The 21,076-nt window shown below is 37.9% G+C and overlaps 1 protein-coding gene and 1 non-coding gene across 2 annotated transcripts in view; one reads left to right on the top strand and one right to left on the bottom strand.

The window, feature by feature from the left end:
• Window positions 1-6,279: 6,279 nt before the first annotated feature.
• The window catches only part of LOC140247865 (macrophage mannose receptor 1-like), a 28,111-nt gene continuing 13,314 nt past the window's right edge, over window positions 6,280-21,076 (bottom strand). The window contains exons 18-30 of the mRNA XM_072328070.1: window positions 20,300-20,367; window positions 18,293-18,393; window positions 17,823-17,965; window positions 17,043-17,157; window positions 16,791-16,939; window positions 15,036-15,138; window positions 14,317-14,549; window positions 12,737-12,902; window positions 12,454-12,606; window positions 12,025-12,141; window positions 11,618-11,785; window positions 10,311-10,352; window positions 6,280-9,913 (exon numbers count right to left, since the gene is read on the bottom strand). Of these exons, the coding sequence (XP_072184171.1) occupies window positions 9,669-9,913; window positions 10,311-10,352; window positions 11,618-11,785; window positions 12,025-12,141; window positions 12,454-12,606; window positions 12,737-12,902; window positions 14,317-14,549; window positions 15,036-15,138; window positions 16,791-16,939; window positions 17,043-17,157; window positions 17,823-17,965; window positions 18,293-18,393; window positions 20,300-20,367 (1,803 nt within the window). The 3' untranslated portion in view covers window positions 6,280-9,668. The remainder of the gene's footprint in view (window positions 9,914-10,310; window positions 10,353-11,617; window positions 11,786-12,024; window positions 12,142-12,453; window positions 12,607-12,736; window positions 12,903-14,316; window positions 14,550-15,035; window positions 15,139-16,790; window positions 16,940-17,042; window positions 17,158-17,822; window positions 17,966-18,292; window positions 18,394-20,299; window positions 20,368-21,076) is intronic.
• Window positions 16,097-16,168, top strand: TRNAM-CAU (transfer RNA methionine (anticodon CAU)). The gene has a single exon. It is a non-coding gene; the product is annotated as a tRNA-Met (tRNA).

Below are 21,076 nucleotides of genomic sequence, written 5' to 3'. Positions count from 1 at the left end.
CTAATGTCATGACTCTCAGAATCACAAAACTAGTTGGTTTATCTGAAATATCTGTAGATATGGAAAGCCTTGGCTAAAACTTTAGATTTGAGTCACAGCCAGTTCCCAACTACAGTAATTCCCTAAGGCAGCATCCTCTGCAGCCAATGCATCCAGCTAACACCTCTAAATATTCACCTGAGTGGGCCAGTGTCCATCACCGAATACTTTTGTAGATGCTATTCTTATCTCTGCAGGTACAGAGTATCGTTAACTTCTCTGAATTTCTATATTAATGGCACCATGTGAATTCAAGCACAATTTGGGCTTCTGCCCGCATTTTTTGTAATCTTGCCCATTTTCTTGGCAGCAACACAGTCTATCAAACTGAAGACTGTTCTGAAGAGCTTCAGTGAAGAGTATCATTTTTTTGCTATTTTATGTGAGACACTGTCACCACATTCATGAGCATAATTCATTACATAAAACAAATGCATTTGCTATATTTATATCAGTACCATTTTCTCAGCGACTTCACTAGAAGGCAAGTAAACAACTGGAGATGGACAAATAGTTGCAACGAACATTGACTAGTTCTGAAAGAGATCTGCACAGCATTGCATAAATCAACAGTCTGGATTCAAGATCAAATCCAGTAATGCAGGGCTGCTGAAAAACTCAATATATTATTTTCTTTTTGGTATTCGTTGGGTTTTTTTTGTTTGTTTTTTGTCTGTGCTTTTTTTGTTTGTTTGTTTGTTTAAAAATAAAAAAGATGAGTTTGATTAACCTTAGTGCTTAGAGAATTGGCTGCTGTACTCAGAGACAATTCTCAGTAAACAGTGACAGAATTTCAGCATAATCAGAAAACAGAAAACAGTGTGAGAAGAAAAGAACTAAGGAATTCAGGACTAAATTGAATTCCTGGAGAGGCAGTTGGAAAAAAAGTCGTGCTTCATAAGGTGAAGTTGTATCTGTCAGCAGCTGCCTAGTTTTAGCTGACACTGCCTCTGTTCTGTTTCTATTATGTATATGATAAAAGGTTCTTGTTCACAGAAGATATAAATCCCTAAGGACTCTAACCTGTGCATTAATTACATCATGCCTTCGAGTGCCTACCTTAGCATTACAAGAGTTAAAATCATTTCACACTTTCCTTCCAGTCATGCCCAGACTGAGAGTATGTTTCTTCTAACTTCTATAATTAGACAATTTTTGCAGCTTAGAAAGCTGAGGTGACACATTGGTAGAGAACACACACAGAAGTGACACACTGGTGACACACTGCAGCATGAGGACACAATGTGGCTGTGTACCAAAGGTTTACAGACTGATTTTTTTTACTGTGAAGCAAAACTCAGTGCTATCAGCTAAAAGCATCACAAAAAAACAAATGCACAGATTCTGCATGATAGGAAATATAATCATTATTCTCGCAGTTATCTAGATGAGCTTCACATTGTGACTACCTCTAAGTGGTATTTCTCCTCCATGCAGGTTAGGATGGCTGGATAACTGCTGTATTTAGTGTGAGGGTTTCATACTGCGACACTCATCCCAGCATTGTGTGTAGATAAGACTCAGTATCCTTTAAAACAACCACAGGGATAGCTCTTCAGTCATCAAGTAAACTATTGAACAGCCCTGGCAAAATGAACCACTTCTTCCAGGAGTAAACCACTTTGCTTTTGAATGTTCATAACTCAACTACCTCTGTCCATCAGAAACTTAATTTACTTGTAATAAAACAAAAATCAAAAATAATGTTTGCTGGCATAATCTTCCTGCAAAAATAATAATAATAAAAAAATATATATGATAAGGGGCATGTTCAACGAATGATTGATTCATTTCAAGTCAATAAGAAACCAATTTTGAAGGACAAGTCTTCACTTTAAACACACCGAAGATGTAACAATCTGTTATAACTTCTGAGACATTTTCTTAAATTCCTGTTGTTCGTTCTACTAGATGTCAGTAAATACATTGACGCTTATTTTGGTCTATATTTTTTTCGCCCACTCACTGTATCTCAAATCCCAGAAATGCTAAAGATGTGTCATTTTGAAGTAATAATTCCTTTTAAATCAATCCAAAATGTCTCCTATACAGCTTGCAAAATATCAGCTAAAACAGCTTGTCAATGGCTTAACAGAGATACGTTTTATGAGAGATTTGAGGCATATTTCCATAATGTTAGACTTCCACATAATTCTGAGAAAACAGATGTTATTCCCACTGAATTATTAAAACTTTTGAGAAAAAAAAAATCTCTTGTGGCTTCCAGACTATGTAAGTGATTTCTTTTCATCCCACCTCCCCCTCCAATCTGTGAAGATAATTTATCTAGATTGCAGGGGACCAAACCCCTCTAATCCTTCAATTTCCCATAGAAACGGATTACAGGAGAGCATCAGCATGTCATTTAATAAGGTAATTAGGGTCATGGAAAGGAATCCAGCACATGCCAGAGGTGTCTAATAGGTAAAAATGTGTGTTTTGAAATTAATATTCTTTTATAGACTTCTCATTTTCTACATAAATATTGCCTGTACAAAATTATCTGTAGAAACCACAGATTTCACAGTGGTGCCCAACGAGGATACCCTGCACAAGCCCCACACTTAACCTTGCCCTGTTCCATCCAGATCTGGCGGCAGCCATGGCTTCACTGCCACACTGCTCTGAGCAAACTGTGCACATCAGATTAGGGAATCAAGCCTTGCAAGTCTGCATGCTTGATAAGAAGTGCACTAGATAAGGACTCCACTCAGTGGTAAATAAAAGATGCTGCAACAATTCAGGACAGCAGGGCCTTGAGGAAGCCTTCCAGGGCTAGCTCCCCTTGTCTACTGGCCAAATCCAAATGCCCAGGTTACCCTATGCTCATCAGTGAGAAAGGTGCCATGGGAGCCATGCATCTGAAGGGGCTGCACACATCCACACCTGCTCTCATCAGCAGGCTTAGAAATGCAGTCAAATCATAATAGTTCATCATAATCATAATGGGTAAAAGAATGACTTCACCCACTGCTATATCTGACTCTTCAGCATTCACTGAGTCACACAGGACTTCTCCCTACCAGCAGTACCAGATTGTTAGCTCATGTTCTCTACAAACAAATTATTGAAATAGGCTTACACTTGTAGATATGCTTCCAAATCTCTGTCATTCTATTTCAATAGCTATATGTATTGCTCAAATTGCCATGAAAGAGGATGTTTCATGTCAGGTATTCTTAAATTCAAAATTCCATAAGGACTATATTCACCTAAATTAAGAATAGATCCAGTTGCACACCTTCTGGGCACTTGTATTTCCTGATAAAACCCAGACACTAGGTACAGAGCAACACAGGAAACATCCATGAACTTCATAAAGGACATATAGTAACTGTCTTCTGAAATGAAATATGAAACTGAAGATTATTGTGCGAGTAAAGACCTACCAAAGTTTCCTTCAATTAATGCAGTAGTAAAGGATAATATATATATATACTATTGTTCTTCATGAAAAGGTGTGAATCAGAGTTTCATTTCTTTCCACTCAAATTCTGAATTAACCATCATGTTGTACCATTGGGTTACTTACAAAAAGAGAAGCAGATTGTCTTGAAAGATGTTTTCTTTTAAGAGTTCTGAACTGAAAATCTGTGATTCAAGCTGCATTGGTACAAGCCCAGGAATTTTGCAGTATTAGTCTTAAACTGCAGGAGAAAAAAGTAGTTTGCCTCTCCAGAGGTGCCAGACCTCCACCCTCTTATGTACAGACCATTAGAAAATCTTTTTCTGTGTTGACACTGGAGGTTATGCCACACTGATTTATATAGCAAAACTTTATATCAGCATATTCTGAGTGTATTATCTAGTCTGTTGTTAAGACTCTGTGTGGAATTCTTTTCCCGTTCCATGCAAATTGAGTAAATTGCCTCACATAAATGGCAAATTAAAAATTGTGTATTTGAGGATTTTCTGTGGAGGCGCTGGAGCACTGTAAAACTCAAACCCAGCTTAGCTGTGAATTAATTTTATAAGCAGGTGGATCCAAAACACCACTTCTGGCTCAGAAAATCCCTCAGCTACAAACGTGGAGGTCAAGGCAAACAAGGAGCAGCTGCTGAATATTTGCTGACTCTTAGGCTCTTCATTAAGCACCTGCTTTTGGAGACTATTGGCATGCTGGGCTGAGCAGACCCGTCATCTGACTCTGCAAAGCTTTTCTTAAATCATGATAAAGCCAAATAACTGGCTTAATTTAAATACACAACCTTATGTCAGCATCATTATGTAGTCACAATAATACAGGCTCTACAGATATCTATGCTACCAGGGCTGGAAAAGATGGCTCACAGGAGACAAATCATATCCCATACATTCAATCAACCCTTCCTGCCATTCTTTGCCACTTTGGGACACACTACAGACAATGGTTTGCAGACATTTCAAGAAGCCCCTGGCTGTTCATGAAGTGTACGTAGTATATTCAACATATGTTCCAGGGTGATTCCTGACTCCAGGTGGATGGAGCTCTGAGCTGCTCACACCATGTGCAGAACTGGCTCCTGTTTGTACAATCCTGTATACCTCTGCTGACTGCAGAACTGTACATGAAAGGACCACTGGAAGTTGTTTGGTTGAATGCCTTGCTCAAAGCTATGTCCCCTCTCAGAGCTTCCTTGTGACCTTTTCCAGCTGAGCTTTGAATATTACCAGAGATGGAGATTCCACAGCCAAGAATGGCATTCCTGTAGCCATCTTATCTACAATGATATTAAGTGAGAACACACAAGGTATTTTCAAAACCGACTTTGTATGACACTTTCATTGCTTGTGGTAGCAATTAAAAGCAGTATATGAATAATTAGTGGGTCTGGGATTAAACATTAAGCTTTTGGAACTGAAATAATTCAAGTATTCAGTGTAATTTTAGTCAGCTTATGAAAGTGAATGAAAAGCAATGGAAAATAAAGGAAGACAATTCATAGAATATTCTTGTCTTTTGTGACTCTTTAGCTGAATAAAAATAGCTTTCACGCAAAGAAGTCCTTCCTTTTTATCTTTTATTTCTATCTTCCTCATTTATTTAAATCCCCTTCTCTACTTTTCCTCTCTGCTACATTTTTTTATAATTAAATTTCACATCTTCAGTAAAGCAATTATAATGTAGACAGCTTTTAGTGGGAAAATCAGTTCTGTTTCAGTTTTAATCCAACTAAGAATGAACAGCTTTAATGTTGTGTGATTTAAATGTAGCTGCTTTGGGAAATAATCAGCCAGAAGCAAGTCAGTCTCTTCTTTCCCAGACATTTGTTATTTTTGCAATGTGTGGAGATTGCATATTTCTGTTTTCCCATTTCCTATTAAAATTTTTTTGTATACAGATTTCACTCAGAATAGATCCTAAATGTTGCTTGTTTTTAAATGCAACATTAAGTCACGGTGCACATAATAATGTGCCGTTATCAGACACTTGTTTTTAGACAGGAAGCTAACAACCATCACCATCACATGTTGTAGCATCACCAGGAGAGAAGGCAGCTGTTCCCATTGCCTGGTAATAAAAAGCATTTTTCTTGTGAGATGGGGTGCAGGAGACATCTTTGGGAGGATGAGAGATATTCAATCAATCCTCGTTGTTCCACTTGCCTCTTTGTAGCTGATTCTTCTCTCATTCTCCCCACTGATCACAGGAATCATACACCCAACATACCCTTTTTCCACCTTGTCTGTCTTGCTTTCTCCACACCCAGCAGTTAGATCCCAAACTGGCCATATCCAGCAGGTGAATTTACTGACAACTTTTCCTCAAATTAAGCATGTAACAGTACACCAGAGGGTTTTCTTTATTCTCTACTAGGTTGTCTACAAACAAAACTCTCCACTACCCACAGTATCTGCAGAGAAATTGATTGCCTTTAAGCTTTCTTTCAGCATGTTCTTGGGTTGCAAGCAGTTTTCGCTATACCTCTCTATGGGAAATTTTTCCTTTCCATCACCCCAGAGGCTTCTCCACACAAGAAATCTGGATACGTCAGATAAGGACACGACCAAGGAGAGACAATAGGAACTTTAGCTTTTTCTGTGCCCATACTCAGTGACATCAGGACAACTTCATGTTTATGGAGCAGTTCAAACTTTTTCTATTGATCACAGAAAGTCTGGCTCTTGCCCATTGGAATCTGGCCTGAATGCATCAGTTCATTTCACAATTCTTTATCTATTCCAATTGAATCTACAGGCCAACATTTCTTGTAAAGTCCATTTTCACTGATACAGAATGAATTTGGGAGGAAACACAGATCTTAGAACAAGTGATTTATTTTTCACCAAGATGAAAGCAGTTCTGAATAGTAGACAGCTGGTGACACAACATATTAACTCCTTCATTTAAGCAGTTCACTCATGGATGGTCCCTCACAGCTAAATGGTTGAATTTGGCAACCAACCCCAACCATAACCTCAGCTGCAGAGACCATACTGAGGCTTCTAAGAAAGTGCCTGGAACATCCTTTAGAGGATCACAGTCTTCATTAGCAGGTACCACTCACTGCTGTCTTGGGTGTGGCCCAGGTTTTACAATCCGCTGCTGGTTCTTGTGTGCACTAATGGCCTTCTACAGTCACATCACACTCTTGGTGTAATGAGTTTATGAGTTCTTACAAATGCAATGGGACTATTAGTTTATAAAGCATATCAACCTCTGTAAATTGTTGCTATCTAATTTCTCATTAGATACATTTCCTGGTTTGGGATTATTGATTTCTGGTAACCATTTCTCTAGGCAGGAGCATCAAAAGAACCAAAGATGAAGAAGAAATAACCAGGGAATTCAGAAGGGAAAAGCAGGTGTTAATATCAGAAAGTCTGCAGAGGAGAATTGACAAGAGCTATCAAATATGTAAGAAACTGTTAGGGCAGTATACTAAGTGAATAGTTTTAAATTACAAGAATATCAGATATTTATTAGGGTAAACTTTCAGGAATGAAGAATACTGAGACATACTGTTTCATGGGATGATAGAGACAAACCACTACTGGAGTTTAAGAACATGTTAGATTGGGAAAATTAGATGCTTATTTCAGGAGAACTACAAAAATCCTGCCCCTTTTTTCCTGTTACTTTAACTTTTCTGATAAATGGCTCTATTTAAAAAGACAAAGTAGAACAAAAACTTATTTACATATATTTCATGTACAACTAAAATATTTTAACTTAAACATGATTAAAGTCTGTCAAAAGATTAAAAAATATATATATATAAAAACAACAAACAAATTAAATAAAGATCTTGAAACTAAGAGCTTCAAGTCATTTGATTGTTTGCATTTAGCATAAGATTCAAAGGAAAAGTAAAAAACAAAACAAAACAATATGGGAATATTGTATACTTTTAGACTCTGAAAGCAGACAATACACTTGTATGAAATGCAGGCTTGGTCATGAAGTCTTGAACAAAGCTCACAGAACTGAAACAGACTTTGAGAGAGAATTTGGTTTGAAATTATGAAAGCCTTCCTAATAACAAGCTTCAGATTTTAAAGAAATGGCCTAAAAAGAGAAGAAATCTTTACTGGTATTGGTAATTTCAATGAGAAATTTTAAATAAATTTTGTCATCTATGAATTCACTATAATGCATCCTGCCTGTTCTCCTTTCATAGAAACCTTCTAAATTCCTATTATGCTATTTAAATGAGAAAATGTTTCTATTCACAATATATTCATACTTCTTAGCTGACCTTTCGATCCTTATGTAAGTCATATGAAAAGGAAAATGTGTTAATTCAGAAAAGACTGACATTTTACAAATGACCATTAAAATAAGATTAAATAACAGTTTTGTGAGGAAATACCCTGAAGTACTGTATCACTCCTGTGTTACAGATATGTGCTCTAGAAATCCCACTTGGAGAATATGTAATATCTGCATTTTGGAGGTTTCTGACCTGAATTTACACAGTGGTGACACAAAGGAAAATCAAGTCTGGATATGGTAATTGAAATTCCAAAGATCCCAGAATAGCTTTTGCATCTTCAAGAACAACCTCCTTAAAGCTCAAGAACAGCTCGCCCCAATGTGCAAGGCACAGAGTAGGTAGGATAGTAAGCATGCCTGTCTTTATAAGAAATTTCTGATTGAGATAAAACTCAAAGGGTAGTGTATGGAAGGTGAAAAAGGCACAAGCTACTCAGCACACAAAGAGGGACATGTCCTGGGTACACCAAGACAGGATGAGGAAAGTGAAAGCTCAGCTGTGGTTGAGACTAGACAGGAAAATGAAGAGCAACACAAAGGGTTTCTGTAGATACTTCACCAGAAAAGGAAGACATGGTTCCACAGATGAAGGAGGAGGCCTACAAAGTTCATGACTGAGGTATTCAATGCCATCAATCACCCCTCAACTCCACAGGTCTTAAATAGCTAGCAGCAGATGATAGTGGAGAAAAGTGCTATGCATGGCACAGAAGTATTGAGTTAGGGACTAATGTTAGCTGCATATATAGAAGTCCATGAGGCCTGAGAGGTTATATATGAGGATACCAAGGGAACTGGCTGTGGTCACTGAGAGTCTGCACTCTATCACCTCTGACAAGTTACAGTGACTGCAGGAGGTGGCCTCAGTCCTTAGGAGGGCAATGGAACAATTCTCTTGGAAACCATTTCCAGAACCAAAATAAGCCAAGAAAAAGAAGCAGTCAGAACACATTTACAAAGGGTGAATTGTGCCTGGAAAAACCGATTACTTCATATGAAAAAATAATTGGCTCACAATCCCCAAAGACGGGGAGAAAAATGAATTTCATTTACCTTGATTTTAGCAGGACTTTCAAAATCATCTCTCATTCTATAGTGCATGTACTGCAAGGCTGGTGAAAAAAGTCCAGGCTTTGTCTGAACTGGTCTGACTCAGTGAATCACTATGTGCTGGATCTGGATAGAGAAAAACTGAAGGGGTCACCCAAGGGCCACTGAGAGGAATAGGAGACTTGATGTATGGATATATGATAAGAAGAGCGTCAGAGCAAAAATGAGAATAGGCAAATGAGAGACATAAATGTTATGTTCAATTAACTAAATGGGTCTATATAGAAAATATGCTGCCAAAATCTAGTCAAAGGTGCACAGACTTTTGCTATACAAAAGTGGGAAGACGAGAGACATTCAAATGTGATTCAAAGAAAGCAAACTTTACCAAGAGCAAGTATAAACATTGGAGCAGGCTACCTGGATGGGGCAGGGCGCTGGTCCTGCTGCAGCATGAGTGTGTACCAAGTGATTCTGCCAGTCTGCACTGGAGATCAGAGGAGGCATCTCCAGGATTCCTACAGATCTATATGTACTTTTTGGGGAGTGCTAAGACACTTACTCTCACTGTTTCCTGTGATGACTATGACAATCCCAGTATATGAAGGTGATGCAGGACCCATTCATTGACTGGAACATCCTGAGTGTTCCTTTACACAGTGTAGTTCCAGGATTTTATGTATGTTCAACAGTCCTCCCAAGAACTACTGCTTGTGAGCAGATTTAGAGTGTTGCAAGACTGTTTGTTCCTGCTAGTACTAGCAAGAAGTATCCCGTGCAAAATAAACAAGAATTTCCATAAGAGAAAATCAGTTTAACTTCAAAATTCTGGTATTCCAGTACTTCAGTTCCTTTCCAATCAGGCCCAAGTTTACCCTACTTATTAAACCATTGCCTGTTCATTTTCTTCCATATTGGTCACAAGACATTTTGATTCATGAGTTACCGGATCAGGACTACCACAGTATATGGCATTGCCAAAACTGGCTGTAACAGTTGTCTGTTCATGTCTCTTCTTGTAGAAAAAATAGACTATAAGGCCAGTTCCCGCTAGCAGAAGGAAGATTAGTGTAACAATCATCACACCTCGACTATGTGAGGATGAAACAGCAGCTTCTCTTTTTGATGCTATGAAAAACAAAACAGAACAATTACTACAAATGACCAGAGATTACCATTGCATACAGCAAGCATTTCCATAAGTAAACAAGCCAGGTAAACTAGAAAAGTGCTGAACAATTATACTTAAAATTGACACCCATTCTGGATACATAGAGCAAAACTAAGTTCAATTTCTCCTAGACTTCTTTCAAAAGTAGCACTATGTTACACCCTATTTTATTCAGAAAACAACAAAAATATCAATAAGCCAGCCAGTTTGAGAGAAAAGTTCTCCTTTTAAACGGGTTTAAAATAAAATCACTAATGATAGTTAAATAGGTGCTTCAATGAAGCTCATTAACTTGTAACTAATGAATGTCTATAATTTATTGAAATTTCTTTTCAATGTGTTTATAAAACCTACCTTGATTGACAGATGAATCATGGGTTGGTTCGACTTCAATAACTTTAAAATTAAAACATATATATATTATACACAGTTTTTAAGTAGTCATTCAAATACAAAATACATACCATATACATAATTGTTATATTGTGTTCCTATTACATTTTACTTAGTGGAGATGAAAAAATATATGAAAACACTGTCTTTGAAAATTCCTAATGAATTTATCAACTATTTTTTTAAACATATTTGTTCTTAAAACTCCAAACTGTGGTCTCACTGTATATTGCTTTGAACACTTTTATTGGCTGGGGAGGCAGATGCTAAAGGTTTTCATACTTCCACAGTCCCCATCCTTCATTCTGAAGAATTCAATTTTAACACTTGAATAACTGAAAAGCACATTTTCACTTAAAAGTATTTAAGCTGTATTTTTAGGTAATTTCTTTTTCCTTTCACTCTTGCTTGGGATGCAGCAAATTCCCTGCAGACCTGGCTGGCTGGCTAGCACTTTAGAGCTCATGGATGTCTCTACTGCCAATATGTGGAAATCCAAAAACAAAAGATTTGGTTAGTTTCAAGTTGCGTGAATTATATGTGAAGGGGATCTGTTTGCGTTTTCAAACCATTTCCCAGCTTATGCAAGAAAATGTGGCACACTCCATGTATGCATTTTCAGATTTACATCCTTCATACTTTATGAAGCACTGCTGTGCATGCCAGGGGGCCTCATCTCAGGCTGTGACATATTCAACTGAAAACCACAAGGCCGACATTAAGAATAAAATGTATTGATTTCTTTGGTAGTCTTGGCAAGTCTCATTATGCCTGGGTCAGCACAGGAATGATTTGGGCTCCGCTGCCCACCCTCAGCTGGCACTTTCTGCTTGGTTATTCAGTTAAACTGAGCACACTTCATTTCTATTAGTCCCAATGGCAGCTCTTGCTTTCATTCTCCAGAAGCTCAGTGATTTGCACAGCCACCTCTCAGCTTAGCTATCTGTCTGTCTTCTCATCACTAAACTAGTCATCTGCTCTTCATCTAATGCCTCTTGCACTCTAATGTAACTTTCTCGATGCTCTCACCAACTGATATGTTCTTGCCACAGCAAATAGCAAAAAATCATCGCTCTTAAACTGAGAAGATAAAAAAAGTGACTCAAATTCTTCTCCTGCATTATATTTCATAACAAAAGTTACTCCTGGCTTTGACGCACATGCATCAATATCCATCCACAAAGAGTATCTAATGCATGTACAATTAGGCCTGATGCAAGTTACCCACTACTTATAAAATAAGTCAGTAGATAGAATTTAGAACTCACTCTTTGGGATTTTACAAATGAAATTGCGGTCAACAGAGCAGTAATAGTTCCTCCAGGCTCCACTTGAGACATCCATGTCCACACAGTGTTTGTCATAAATTGTTGTAGGCTCTCCTGACTCCCAGTTGACAAATTCTACCACACTTCTGTCTGTCCACATCCATTCCCCTAAATTGAAAAGTATTAAATAGTAAACGGATGACTTGGTGGAATATTTCTAGTCTACCACGCCCAAGGACACTGCATGTGGAATTTTTTATTTGAATAAATTGTCAGTACAGAGATTCTGTTTTTACTCTTTTAACAGACAGGGATGTTTAAATGGGAACTTGTCAACTTTAAATGCTCACGAGCTGTACACAGAAAGTTAACTCCATAACCCTTTAGGGTCATTATGAAATAATTACCTTCAATATTTTTGAACAATCCTATCCAAAATTTTCTGAAATCACTTGCAAGTGGAGACAAGTAAAGTAAAAGGAAGTTCATTTCAGCTGGATCTTCTATGGAAACCAGAGAAGCACCTAAAAGATCAAATAAACAATACAAAAATTTCAGCAATATTTCTCACTATACATTTTTTTTTACTTCAGTGAATAATTGTGAGAAAAAGAAAAGTGGGGGGTGGGAGGGTGGGGAGGAGTGAAAGGTAGAGGAGGAATCCTTTAAAGCTCAAGAGTTTCAAATTGTTAGATCACAAGTTCACAACAAAATGTCATGGCCGTAAAGTTCAAACTCTTCTGATGTACTACCAACGTCCACCTTTAACACCATGGGCTGACATGGTAAAATAGAAGGTATTACTTTCAGAACAGCTCTCATAAAAAGGCACTTACCCATCTGAATACACATCATGGAAGCATCAGGCCAGCTTACTTCAGAAGTGGTGTGAACATAGTAGCAATGTCCACGAAAAGGAATCCAAGATCTACCGTGTTTTGGTTCAGGACACTTTCCAGGAAGCTGTGGTGATTCAGTAGGAATTAACTCTGTTAAGGAGACATACAGCTTTCAGTGGGTTTTTAAAAGCCAAGGAACACATGGTCTGCTGTGGTTGAAGTAAAGACAGGACTTGAAATTCCAGCCTTTCAAAATGCATTTCTCCTATTCATAACCTACCATCAGATTGTTTACAGAGAGATAAAAATGATTCGTTGCAAGATGTTGTCTTCCAAAAACCATCCAAATCTAAATAGGCACAGGCTGCATTCTTATTTGGTTCTCCACTGGCCCAGTTATGATATCTGCTCCTCCTTCTATCTGACCACATGTAAAGGCCGCGAGTCTAAAACCAAATGACAGTTAAGATTACATCACACACGTGATTTAGATTAAAAGAAAATTAAGACTGTACTTGAAGGTATGTAAAAGTTAGGACAGGTCAGAATCACAGTTTCTTGCACATAATTAATTTTTCCTCTGTCATGACCAAATCTCAGCCCTCTGCAGCAGATAGGATGGTAGTGCTACAGACATTTATTCACCACTCAACCTGCAATATTCAGTTCACACTATACAGTTTGTATAGTAAATGGACATACTTCGGTGGTAGTGAATGTGAGTATGTAACTGAAGATTTTATCAGAGAAGTCCAAATAAACACAGAAATCAAACAAAAATTGCAGAGAAACTGTTCTTTGCATTCCTCTAACACAAGTTTTTCTAGCAGAAGTTCCACTGGAACAAGAAATACTGATTACAGTTTTCATGGGACACATACGCAGACCTCTGCCACCCAACTCAAGGACCAGCTACTAAACATAAATATTTTTATCTCTACAACATGTATTTTTTCCAGTGGGTTTCACCACTATTTGCTATTCAGTTCTTCACGGAAGTTTTTATTTCTTGTCCAGTTCCATCCCAATCTTGTATCCAATCCTGGTTCCCCTATGCCTGCTCTCACCCAAATTTAGCTGCTATTTCTCTCACATCAGGAACTGTGCCTGTCCCAACAAGCTCCAGCTCTAATTCTCTGCTCTTGACTTCCTTACAACTCTGTTCCCACAAATATCCAGCTGCATTATCTTTTTTCTTATTCTTTTTATATGCCCTTAGCAAATGCTTCTCCTTTCAGCCCTTCACACTCTTCACTGGCTGAAGCTATTGGCAGCTTTTGGCAGGGCACTGGCATCAGCTCTGAAAACCACCCTATAGTATTCCCACAGCCAGAGGCCTACTCTTCTCTTTATGCTGCAGATTCCCATTTCCCCTGCTAATGAGACAAGAGTTAATGCTTGCCTTTAACTTGAAACAATAAAGCTCAAAATAACCACACAAAGAAAAAACTACTTTTAAGCCAAGCTGTTTCTGTGGTATGCTCATCAGAGTGTTCTCAGAAAGATCTGTGCTCTCTCACATGTGTGTCATAGCACTGGAAGCAGAAGTTCATAGCCTCCTTTACCTCTGAAGCCACTAGCTGCTGCACCTACAGTCTCAGTGGCCTCTGAAATGTAGACTGTGGCAGTTCTTACTTATGTTAAAAATAGGCCAAAAATATAGATGTTTGAAGCTTCTCAATTGGAGGGAAGTCAAGTAAGTATCTTAGCAAGACTTTGATGCCTGCCAAGCATGTGATTGATAGTACTCTTGCTGGAGGACACAGTAGTGGATTCTGCCAACCTCTGAGCAAGAAATATATTTGATCTATGCTGATCTGGAGTACAGGTGTGTTTGTCACAAGCATTTTATTGACTTACCATGTTGCTGTTAAGACCAATCCATACAGGCTCTCCATGCTTCAGTATCTGTAGCCACAGGTAAGCTTCAACATAAGGATCTAAAATGCTGGCAAGATCTGCGTATTGGTCTTTGCAATTCTTCTGTGCTTCTTCCCAGTTCATTTTATAGTTGATGACTGCATAGCGGTCATCATCATAGTTGTTAAAGCCAAACATCGGAACCACAGCTTGGGAACTTTGCAAATTAGGGTCTGTAACAAGTAAACAAATAAATGAAAAGGTAAGTTAGAAGCTTTATCTTGGCTAGACACGGTATCGCAATGAAAGAGGATCTAGTGCATCAGTGTAGTCAAGCAACTGAGAGAGACTGCAATAACAAGTTAAGATTCCCAATTAGCATTGCAGTGATTAAGCCTTGTTTTCATGTTCTCTGGCAAACTTTTCACATCAGAAATGATCTTCATGGTCTCTCCATTCTGACTGCTAAAAATAGTAAAATACCTGGTGAACCATAGTTTACTATTATTTTTAATTTACTGATCTGGTCCTTGAAACAGGAAGGAGTTTTTCATGCAGGAAACAGTATGTGTGCTTGTTGAAATGGATCCTAATGCAAGAGATATTGACAAATTAATTATAGTTAAAATGACACTGAATATGGGAAAAGCACTTTTATCATGGGTTTGACATAACCATAATACATAAACTATTCTAGAAGGTGCTTAAAGAAAACTCACCAGTATTTTTCTGGCATATGTAGCTTTTGCTTGCTTTGCAGTCTTCATCTTTCCATTTCCCTGCTTGTTCAATAGGGTTCTTCTTCATATAGACACAGTCATCCTATGGAGGAAATAAGATTAGTAAGAAAAAGATATGAATAAATAGGAAGCATTCCTTCTCCTACTGGATATACATTTCCCTATCACTTCCAGGTACACGTCTGAATACAATTATGTCAATCTATATGAAATCATATAAGAAATGGTAAGAAGTAGTAACATGGCAACAACAGTTTACAAGTAGTAAAGTTTGTGGATGATGGAGGAAGTTAAAAAGCGTAGTGCAGAGGCAGGAAGAAGCATCTGGGACAATCTATATGTACATAATCTCTGTGCTTGCATACATGTGTGTGTGCATGACTTAGATGCCCACACACTAGCTCTGGCCCACAGGACATTTAAGCTCAGCCATTTTCCTGCAGGTTATGTGGAAGCTCAACAAAGTGAAGTTTGCTTAAAGAATTAAAACCCTCTTTCTGCACCAATCAACCAAAGTTGTCGCCACTGCTCAAAGTACAGGGGCAGCAACCAGAAACCATCCTTTGTAGGGTACACTACTTTGCACCATAGTTTCAGCTCTTCAGCTTCCTCCATCTCTATGCAGTAGGAAGCAGCACATCTACCTCCCTTGGATCAGCATAATATCACTGTCTTTGGCCCCTCTGAGGCAGTAGCCTATGTCATGGCTGCAAATGAAGGAGAGAATATTTGAAACAACTTGTGCAGGGAGGGGGACACAGCCTTCTACAGAAAACATATTCATGTGCAAGATGGAGGAGTCCTGAAGAGCCTAAAACTCAGCTCAGGAAGGAAACTGCTCACTTGTCTGAACTTTTCACAATGCTTCCAAACATCTGTCTGGATTCATACAAAATCATGATGAAAAAAGAAGTTGAGAAAAAAAAAATGTCTGAAGGTAGAGCTGCCCCATGGCTACTTTGCTTTCAAAAGCAACACGATTGTCACAAATAAATGTAGAAAGGTAACTTTACAGCATCCACCAAAGCTAAAATAACAGCAGCAGAGTGGCGCAGCGGAAGCGTGCTGGGCCCATAACCCAGAGGTCGATGGATCGAAACCATCCTCTGCTAGCAGCAGTTTTGACATTAAAAAGCAATGTAATTTATTTTAACAGTCAGACTCCAAGATGCATTCAGGGAACACGAGTGATCAGAATGGCACTGGGTAGCTCTCTCTCTCTCTGTATTCTGGGAACAGCATTATTGAGATACACATGGTGACCAGCGGCCACAGTGGTTGGGCTGAGATGGAAATTCAGATGGGCAGAGAGACCTTTTGATGAGTGAATAGAGCTGCCCTTATCTTCTGTTGCAGGGAACTCAAGAACCTGGAAGTTCTCCTAGGGTCTGAGGTCAGAGGAAGTACAAGTGTGGCAAACTTTTTGAGCAAGCAGCCAGGCTGCATGAGGAAATCACTAGGAAATGTAGTATTCAGGAAACAGAAAGAGAAATTGATGTGTGGTTTTGTGATACAGACAGGCCAACTACCTTGTCTGAAGTCCCTGCAAGGGGAAGAAGTTAAGCTAGCTTCCAACCATGAGGAGACAGACCACAAAACTTGAAGACATAGGAGAATGGGTCTTAGTCTCTGCTTTGTCTCCCTCATGCCCTCTAAGTGCCTTTAAGGTCCCTTTCAACCCATCCTATTCTATTCTGCGATTTCATGATTCCATGATAACAAAAAAAATTTTACCTTACTATAGTAACTTCGGGAACCTTTTGCCCAGTTTGTGTAGTAAACTGGACTTCCATCTGTCCATAAGTATGTATGCTCATGATTTATGTCATTCAGTCCAATCCAGGCATCGGTTGCGGTATTTTTTAAGAGAGACATGAGGAAAGCTGAAGAAAAGATAAACATTGTACATGGAAGGAAAATGTTATAATCTGTTTCTCCATGATCATTTGATGTCTCATCTAATATCAAAAGATTTGTACTTTATACCTTGATTTTCCTTTTTTGATACAGTAGCCAGGTTTCCTCCATAAGAAATACAATTGTTCCGTGCAGCATGCCATGTGAGTGTATAATTTTCATTAAGGCCAAATGCTTTGAAACACTGAAAAGAAAGAAGTGTGCCAAAGCTGAAGTTGGATGGTGTTTTAAAGCTCTGAGTGAAAGCATCTCTCTTGGCAACAAGTGAGATAAGCTAGATATTTTAAACCAAAAGGACATTTAACTTGGTCCTTTCTAGCTTACCTTTAGGTCTTTCTGAAAGAAAAGATGCATACTGGAAAACCTCCATATTTTGGTACTCAATTAGAAGAAGAAATACATCAGTCTAAAAATTTTGGTGGAAATTAAGTTCAAGCAATGGTTCCACAGCATTTCTGAGACTCGACTTTGAGGAAGAAATGCTTAAGACCTCAGAAAGGAATGCACACAGGCCAAAAAAGCGTCCCAGCAGTAAGTGACAGCCAGATAAGCTCAGCAAAGTAAACAAGGATGTACAACTGTTCAAAAGTTGTTTCTCCCACAATTGTTCATCTATCTTCAGCAATACTAAATAATAGCAGAAATAAAAAATGAAGCTTTCTCCTTGTATGGCACAGGATTTTTTTTCATAACAATTGTGGTCCCAACAGACTATTATCTCAGGAATCTTATTTTTAGTGTCATTAATATATTTTGTGATAAACAAAAATGCTGCTTCAACTTAAAAACTGAACCAAGGAAGTTTTCTATTCTTTTAATAATGCATTATACTGACTTTCCGTACTGTACCTTATTATCAAAGAGGAGCCAATCTTCTGGACACCCACCCTTGGGTGGTGATACCGTGGGAGAAATGCTTGGACGAACAGTACTGTTAAGCCTTTCACAGATGAAAAACTCAACACTGCCACAGTTGAGGTCATTCCATGTACCTTGAAGCAAATCAGAATAAAAGAAAAAACTGAAACAGAAATAAAGAATGATCTATAATAGGAAATAATAGCAAATCTATAATAGGAAGTAGAACTGATTATCATATTTCCCTCCCCGTGGAAATAATAAGTAATTTTTATGTATGTTCTACTTAGAAATATTCAGGTTTACAGCAAAATTCATGACTGCCAAAGGGTCATCATAATTAAAAAGTTTAATTAACCTCTCTAAAATCTACTTCAGATCTCTAAGACCCAGATTTGTGCATTCAGTCCTCTCAAGCCTGTCCCACACCATGAAGGGTGGAATATTGTTACAGCACTCACCTGTTCGGACATACATGACCACACAGTTTTCATCGTTATTTGCAAAGTTTGGTTCATTTGGGGCCCAGGCAACATAGTTAACAGCAGTTCCATCCACCCACCTGCAATAAGTGATTTGGGAGATTAACAATTCTTATGGCAGTATTTTTTTGTTAAGGACATACTAGAGCTTGGTATTTTGTTTTCAATATCCTAGTTTACAAACACACATTATTCTCTGCTAAAAGGAAAACTTTTCATTTGGAATCATTAAAGAATATCTTCATGTCTAATGTGTACACTGCTGACCTGAACCAGGTCTCGGCTAGTCTTCTCAAAGTCACAGCTTTTCTCTGTCTCTGAGTATTAATAACTTAAAGAAAATACACAAGTATAACACCGGGTCTGGCCTTACCTGGAGCACAGATGCAAAAACATGAGGCTAACTTAGTAATTTCCTGGGGCCAAAACAGCAATATAACATCTTCTAGGGCAAGAGAAACCCTTGAATTACACAGTAGTAACCATTTTGTTAAACAAAGGAAATCTTTAGTATATGTTGCTATTGCTTTCAGTTATGCAAAAAAATACTTCCTATTTTGGTGATTCTCAAATTTATTCTCAAAAATGCCCTACAAAAAAAGAAACATTGAAAAGCCTCAGAGTGCTGGAGGGAGCACAGTCAAGTAGGGAATCTGCCTTCAAACATCATGAGCTCCAGGGCCATTCAGTGTTTTTCCAGTTTGTGAGGCTAAGCAACAGTATGCATGTTCCTGCCAGTAGACTACAAATAAGGAATTCAACAGGATGCCTAACTGCTTTCACTTGCAAATCTTCCTGACTCAAACTGGAAAAAAATAATGCACAGTAAACTGGAAGGAATGTCTTAAAGACATGAGCCAAAATGAGTCAGCAATGTGCACATACAGCCCAAAAAGCCAAGAGGGAGCTGGTGTTGTTCAGCCTGGAGAAGGCTCCAGGGCGACATCATTGTGACCTTTCAGTACTTAAAGTGGCCTACCGGAAAGCGGGAGAGGGGCTGTCAGAGACAATAGTGATAGAAAAAGGGTAGATGGCTTTAAAGTAGATTTAGATTAGACATTAAGAAATTCTTTACTGTGAGAGTGGTGGAACAGGTTGGTCAGAGAAACTGTTGATACACCAAGCTTGGAAAAGTTCATGGTCAGGTTGGATAGGGCTTTGGACAAACTGATCTAGTGGAAGTGATTGCTTTCCAGGGCAGGGGGCTGGAACTAGACAGTCTTTAAGGGTCTTTCCAACCCAACTATGGGTTGGAAACTATGTTTATATTATTCTGAGTCATTCTATGATTCTATGATTTAGAATTCTATGATTCTATGATTTCTGATAAAGTAACAGCATCATCCAGAAAAAAAAAAAAAAAAAAAAAAAAAAAAAAAAAAAAAGATTCAATTAGGCTTTTTTTCTAAGTATTGGGTAGGGGACAATGAGGAGAAGCAGAAATTCTAGGAAATTAGACCGTCTCAACTCCACAGAGATGAGTGTCTGTGGGTTGTGGACAAGAAAGACATCTTGAGAATTCCAGAAGAAAAGATGAAATGAAGCAGATACCAATCTGACCAACATTCAAATCCCTGAAGAAGACACTAGAAAAAGGCAGAAGATGAAGGCAGAGTAAGGTTTGGATTATTTGAATATTTTATACTGTCTTTAAGTACCATCTGGAACATCTCTAGAGACTTTCGTCTTATCTTCTCTTGCATTTGCAAGGAGAGTGAGTGCATGTGTTAACTCAGACTACACTGACTATGAGCAAACATGGCCTTGCAGAACAAAAACAGGGCCTACAACTAGAAGAAAAGATAATGAAAATATAATAGGAGATGTGCTACCTTGAGAATGAGAATTGTATTTTAAGATTTTACATCAAAATATGGCTGTAGACAAACTCTGTCCACCTTTAAGCCTCAGTATCCTCTTAGAAACAGCCTTGGCAAATATTCATACATCATACATGAGTTTTACATACTTAATGCTTTCACTTACCGGAACGTCTTGTCAAGGCTCACAGTTAAGCCAATGTAAAAGCAGTTTCCTCGATCTTTATAAAAAGTCTAAAACGTACACACACACACAAAAGTTTCAATGAGATGCAAGAAAATAGATTTCAAATAAAATGAACAAGCAATCAAAAACACCTTATATATATTTATACAGTTAGATGGCAAGCAATGTGCAAGGAGTTGCTGGGATTATGTGCCCGAACTGCGAAATTCAAAATGAATATCCAATTATAAAAATAAGAGCATAATGGGATGAAAAAGAAATGGAACAAAATGCTGTGTTAAGAAGAATAAAAACAAAACAAAGCAAAAATATGTCTTAAAAGGGCTATAAAATAAAACCATAATTTTAAATTTTTATAAAAACATAGTTGAACATTACCATAAGGCTACAAGTTAATAATGGAGTTCAGTGCTTAATCACATGGAAGAAAGGAAGAACTCATACTAGTTTTTAATAGTATAGAAGCTATATATAGAAGACTATAATCACCAAGTTATTCACTTCCTATTGGAAAGCAGCCTGGCACAAACTATTTCTTGAAAAATTAAAATCTATTTTGACAAAAAGAGGGATTTTTTTTTATTATTATTATTTTATTATTATTTATTTTTTTAAATTCCGTGAAGAGAATGAAGTGGAAAACAAAGTGCCCACTCAGTAAGTAATTTTCAGCTAAGCAGAACAAAATTTTTGGAAGTTGCACTCTGGCAATGGTCTTGTAAAGAAATGGAAGAAATGGAAGACTTTTCTACCCAT

Source organism: Excalfactoria chinensis, chromosome 2 (assembly GCF_039878825.1).
Source record: "Excalfactoria chinensis isolate bCotChi1 chromosome 2, bCotChi1.hap2, whole genome shotgun sequence".
Classification (NCBI taxonomy): domain Eukaryota; kingdom Metazoa; phylum Chordata; class Aves; order Galliformes; family Phasianidae; genus Excalfactoria; species Excalfactoria chinensis.
Note: the sequence above shows the minus strand (reverse complement) of the source record. Positions and strands in the feature narration are given on the sequence as shown.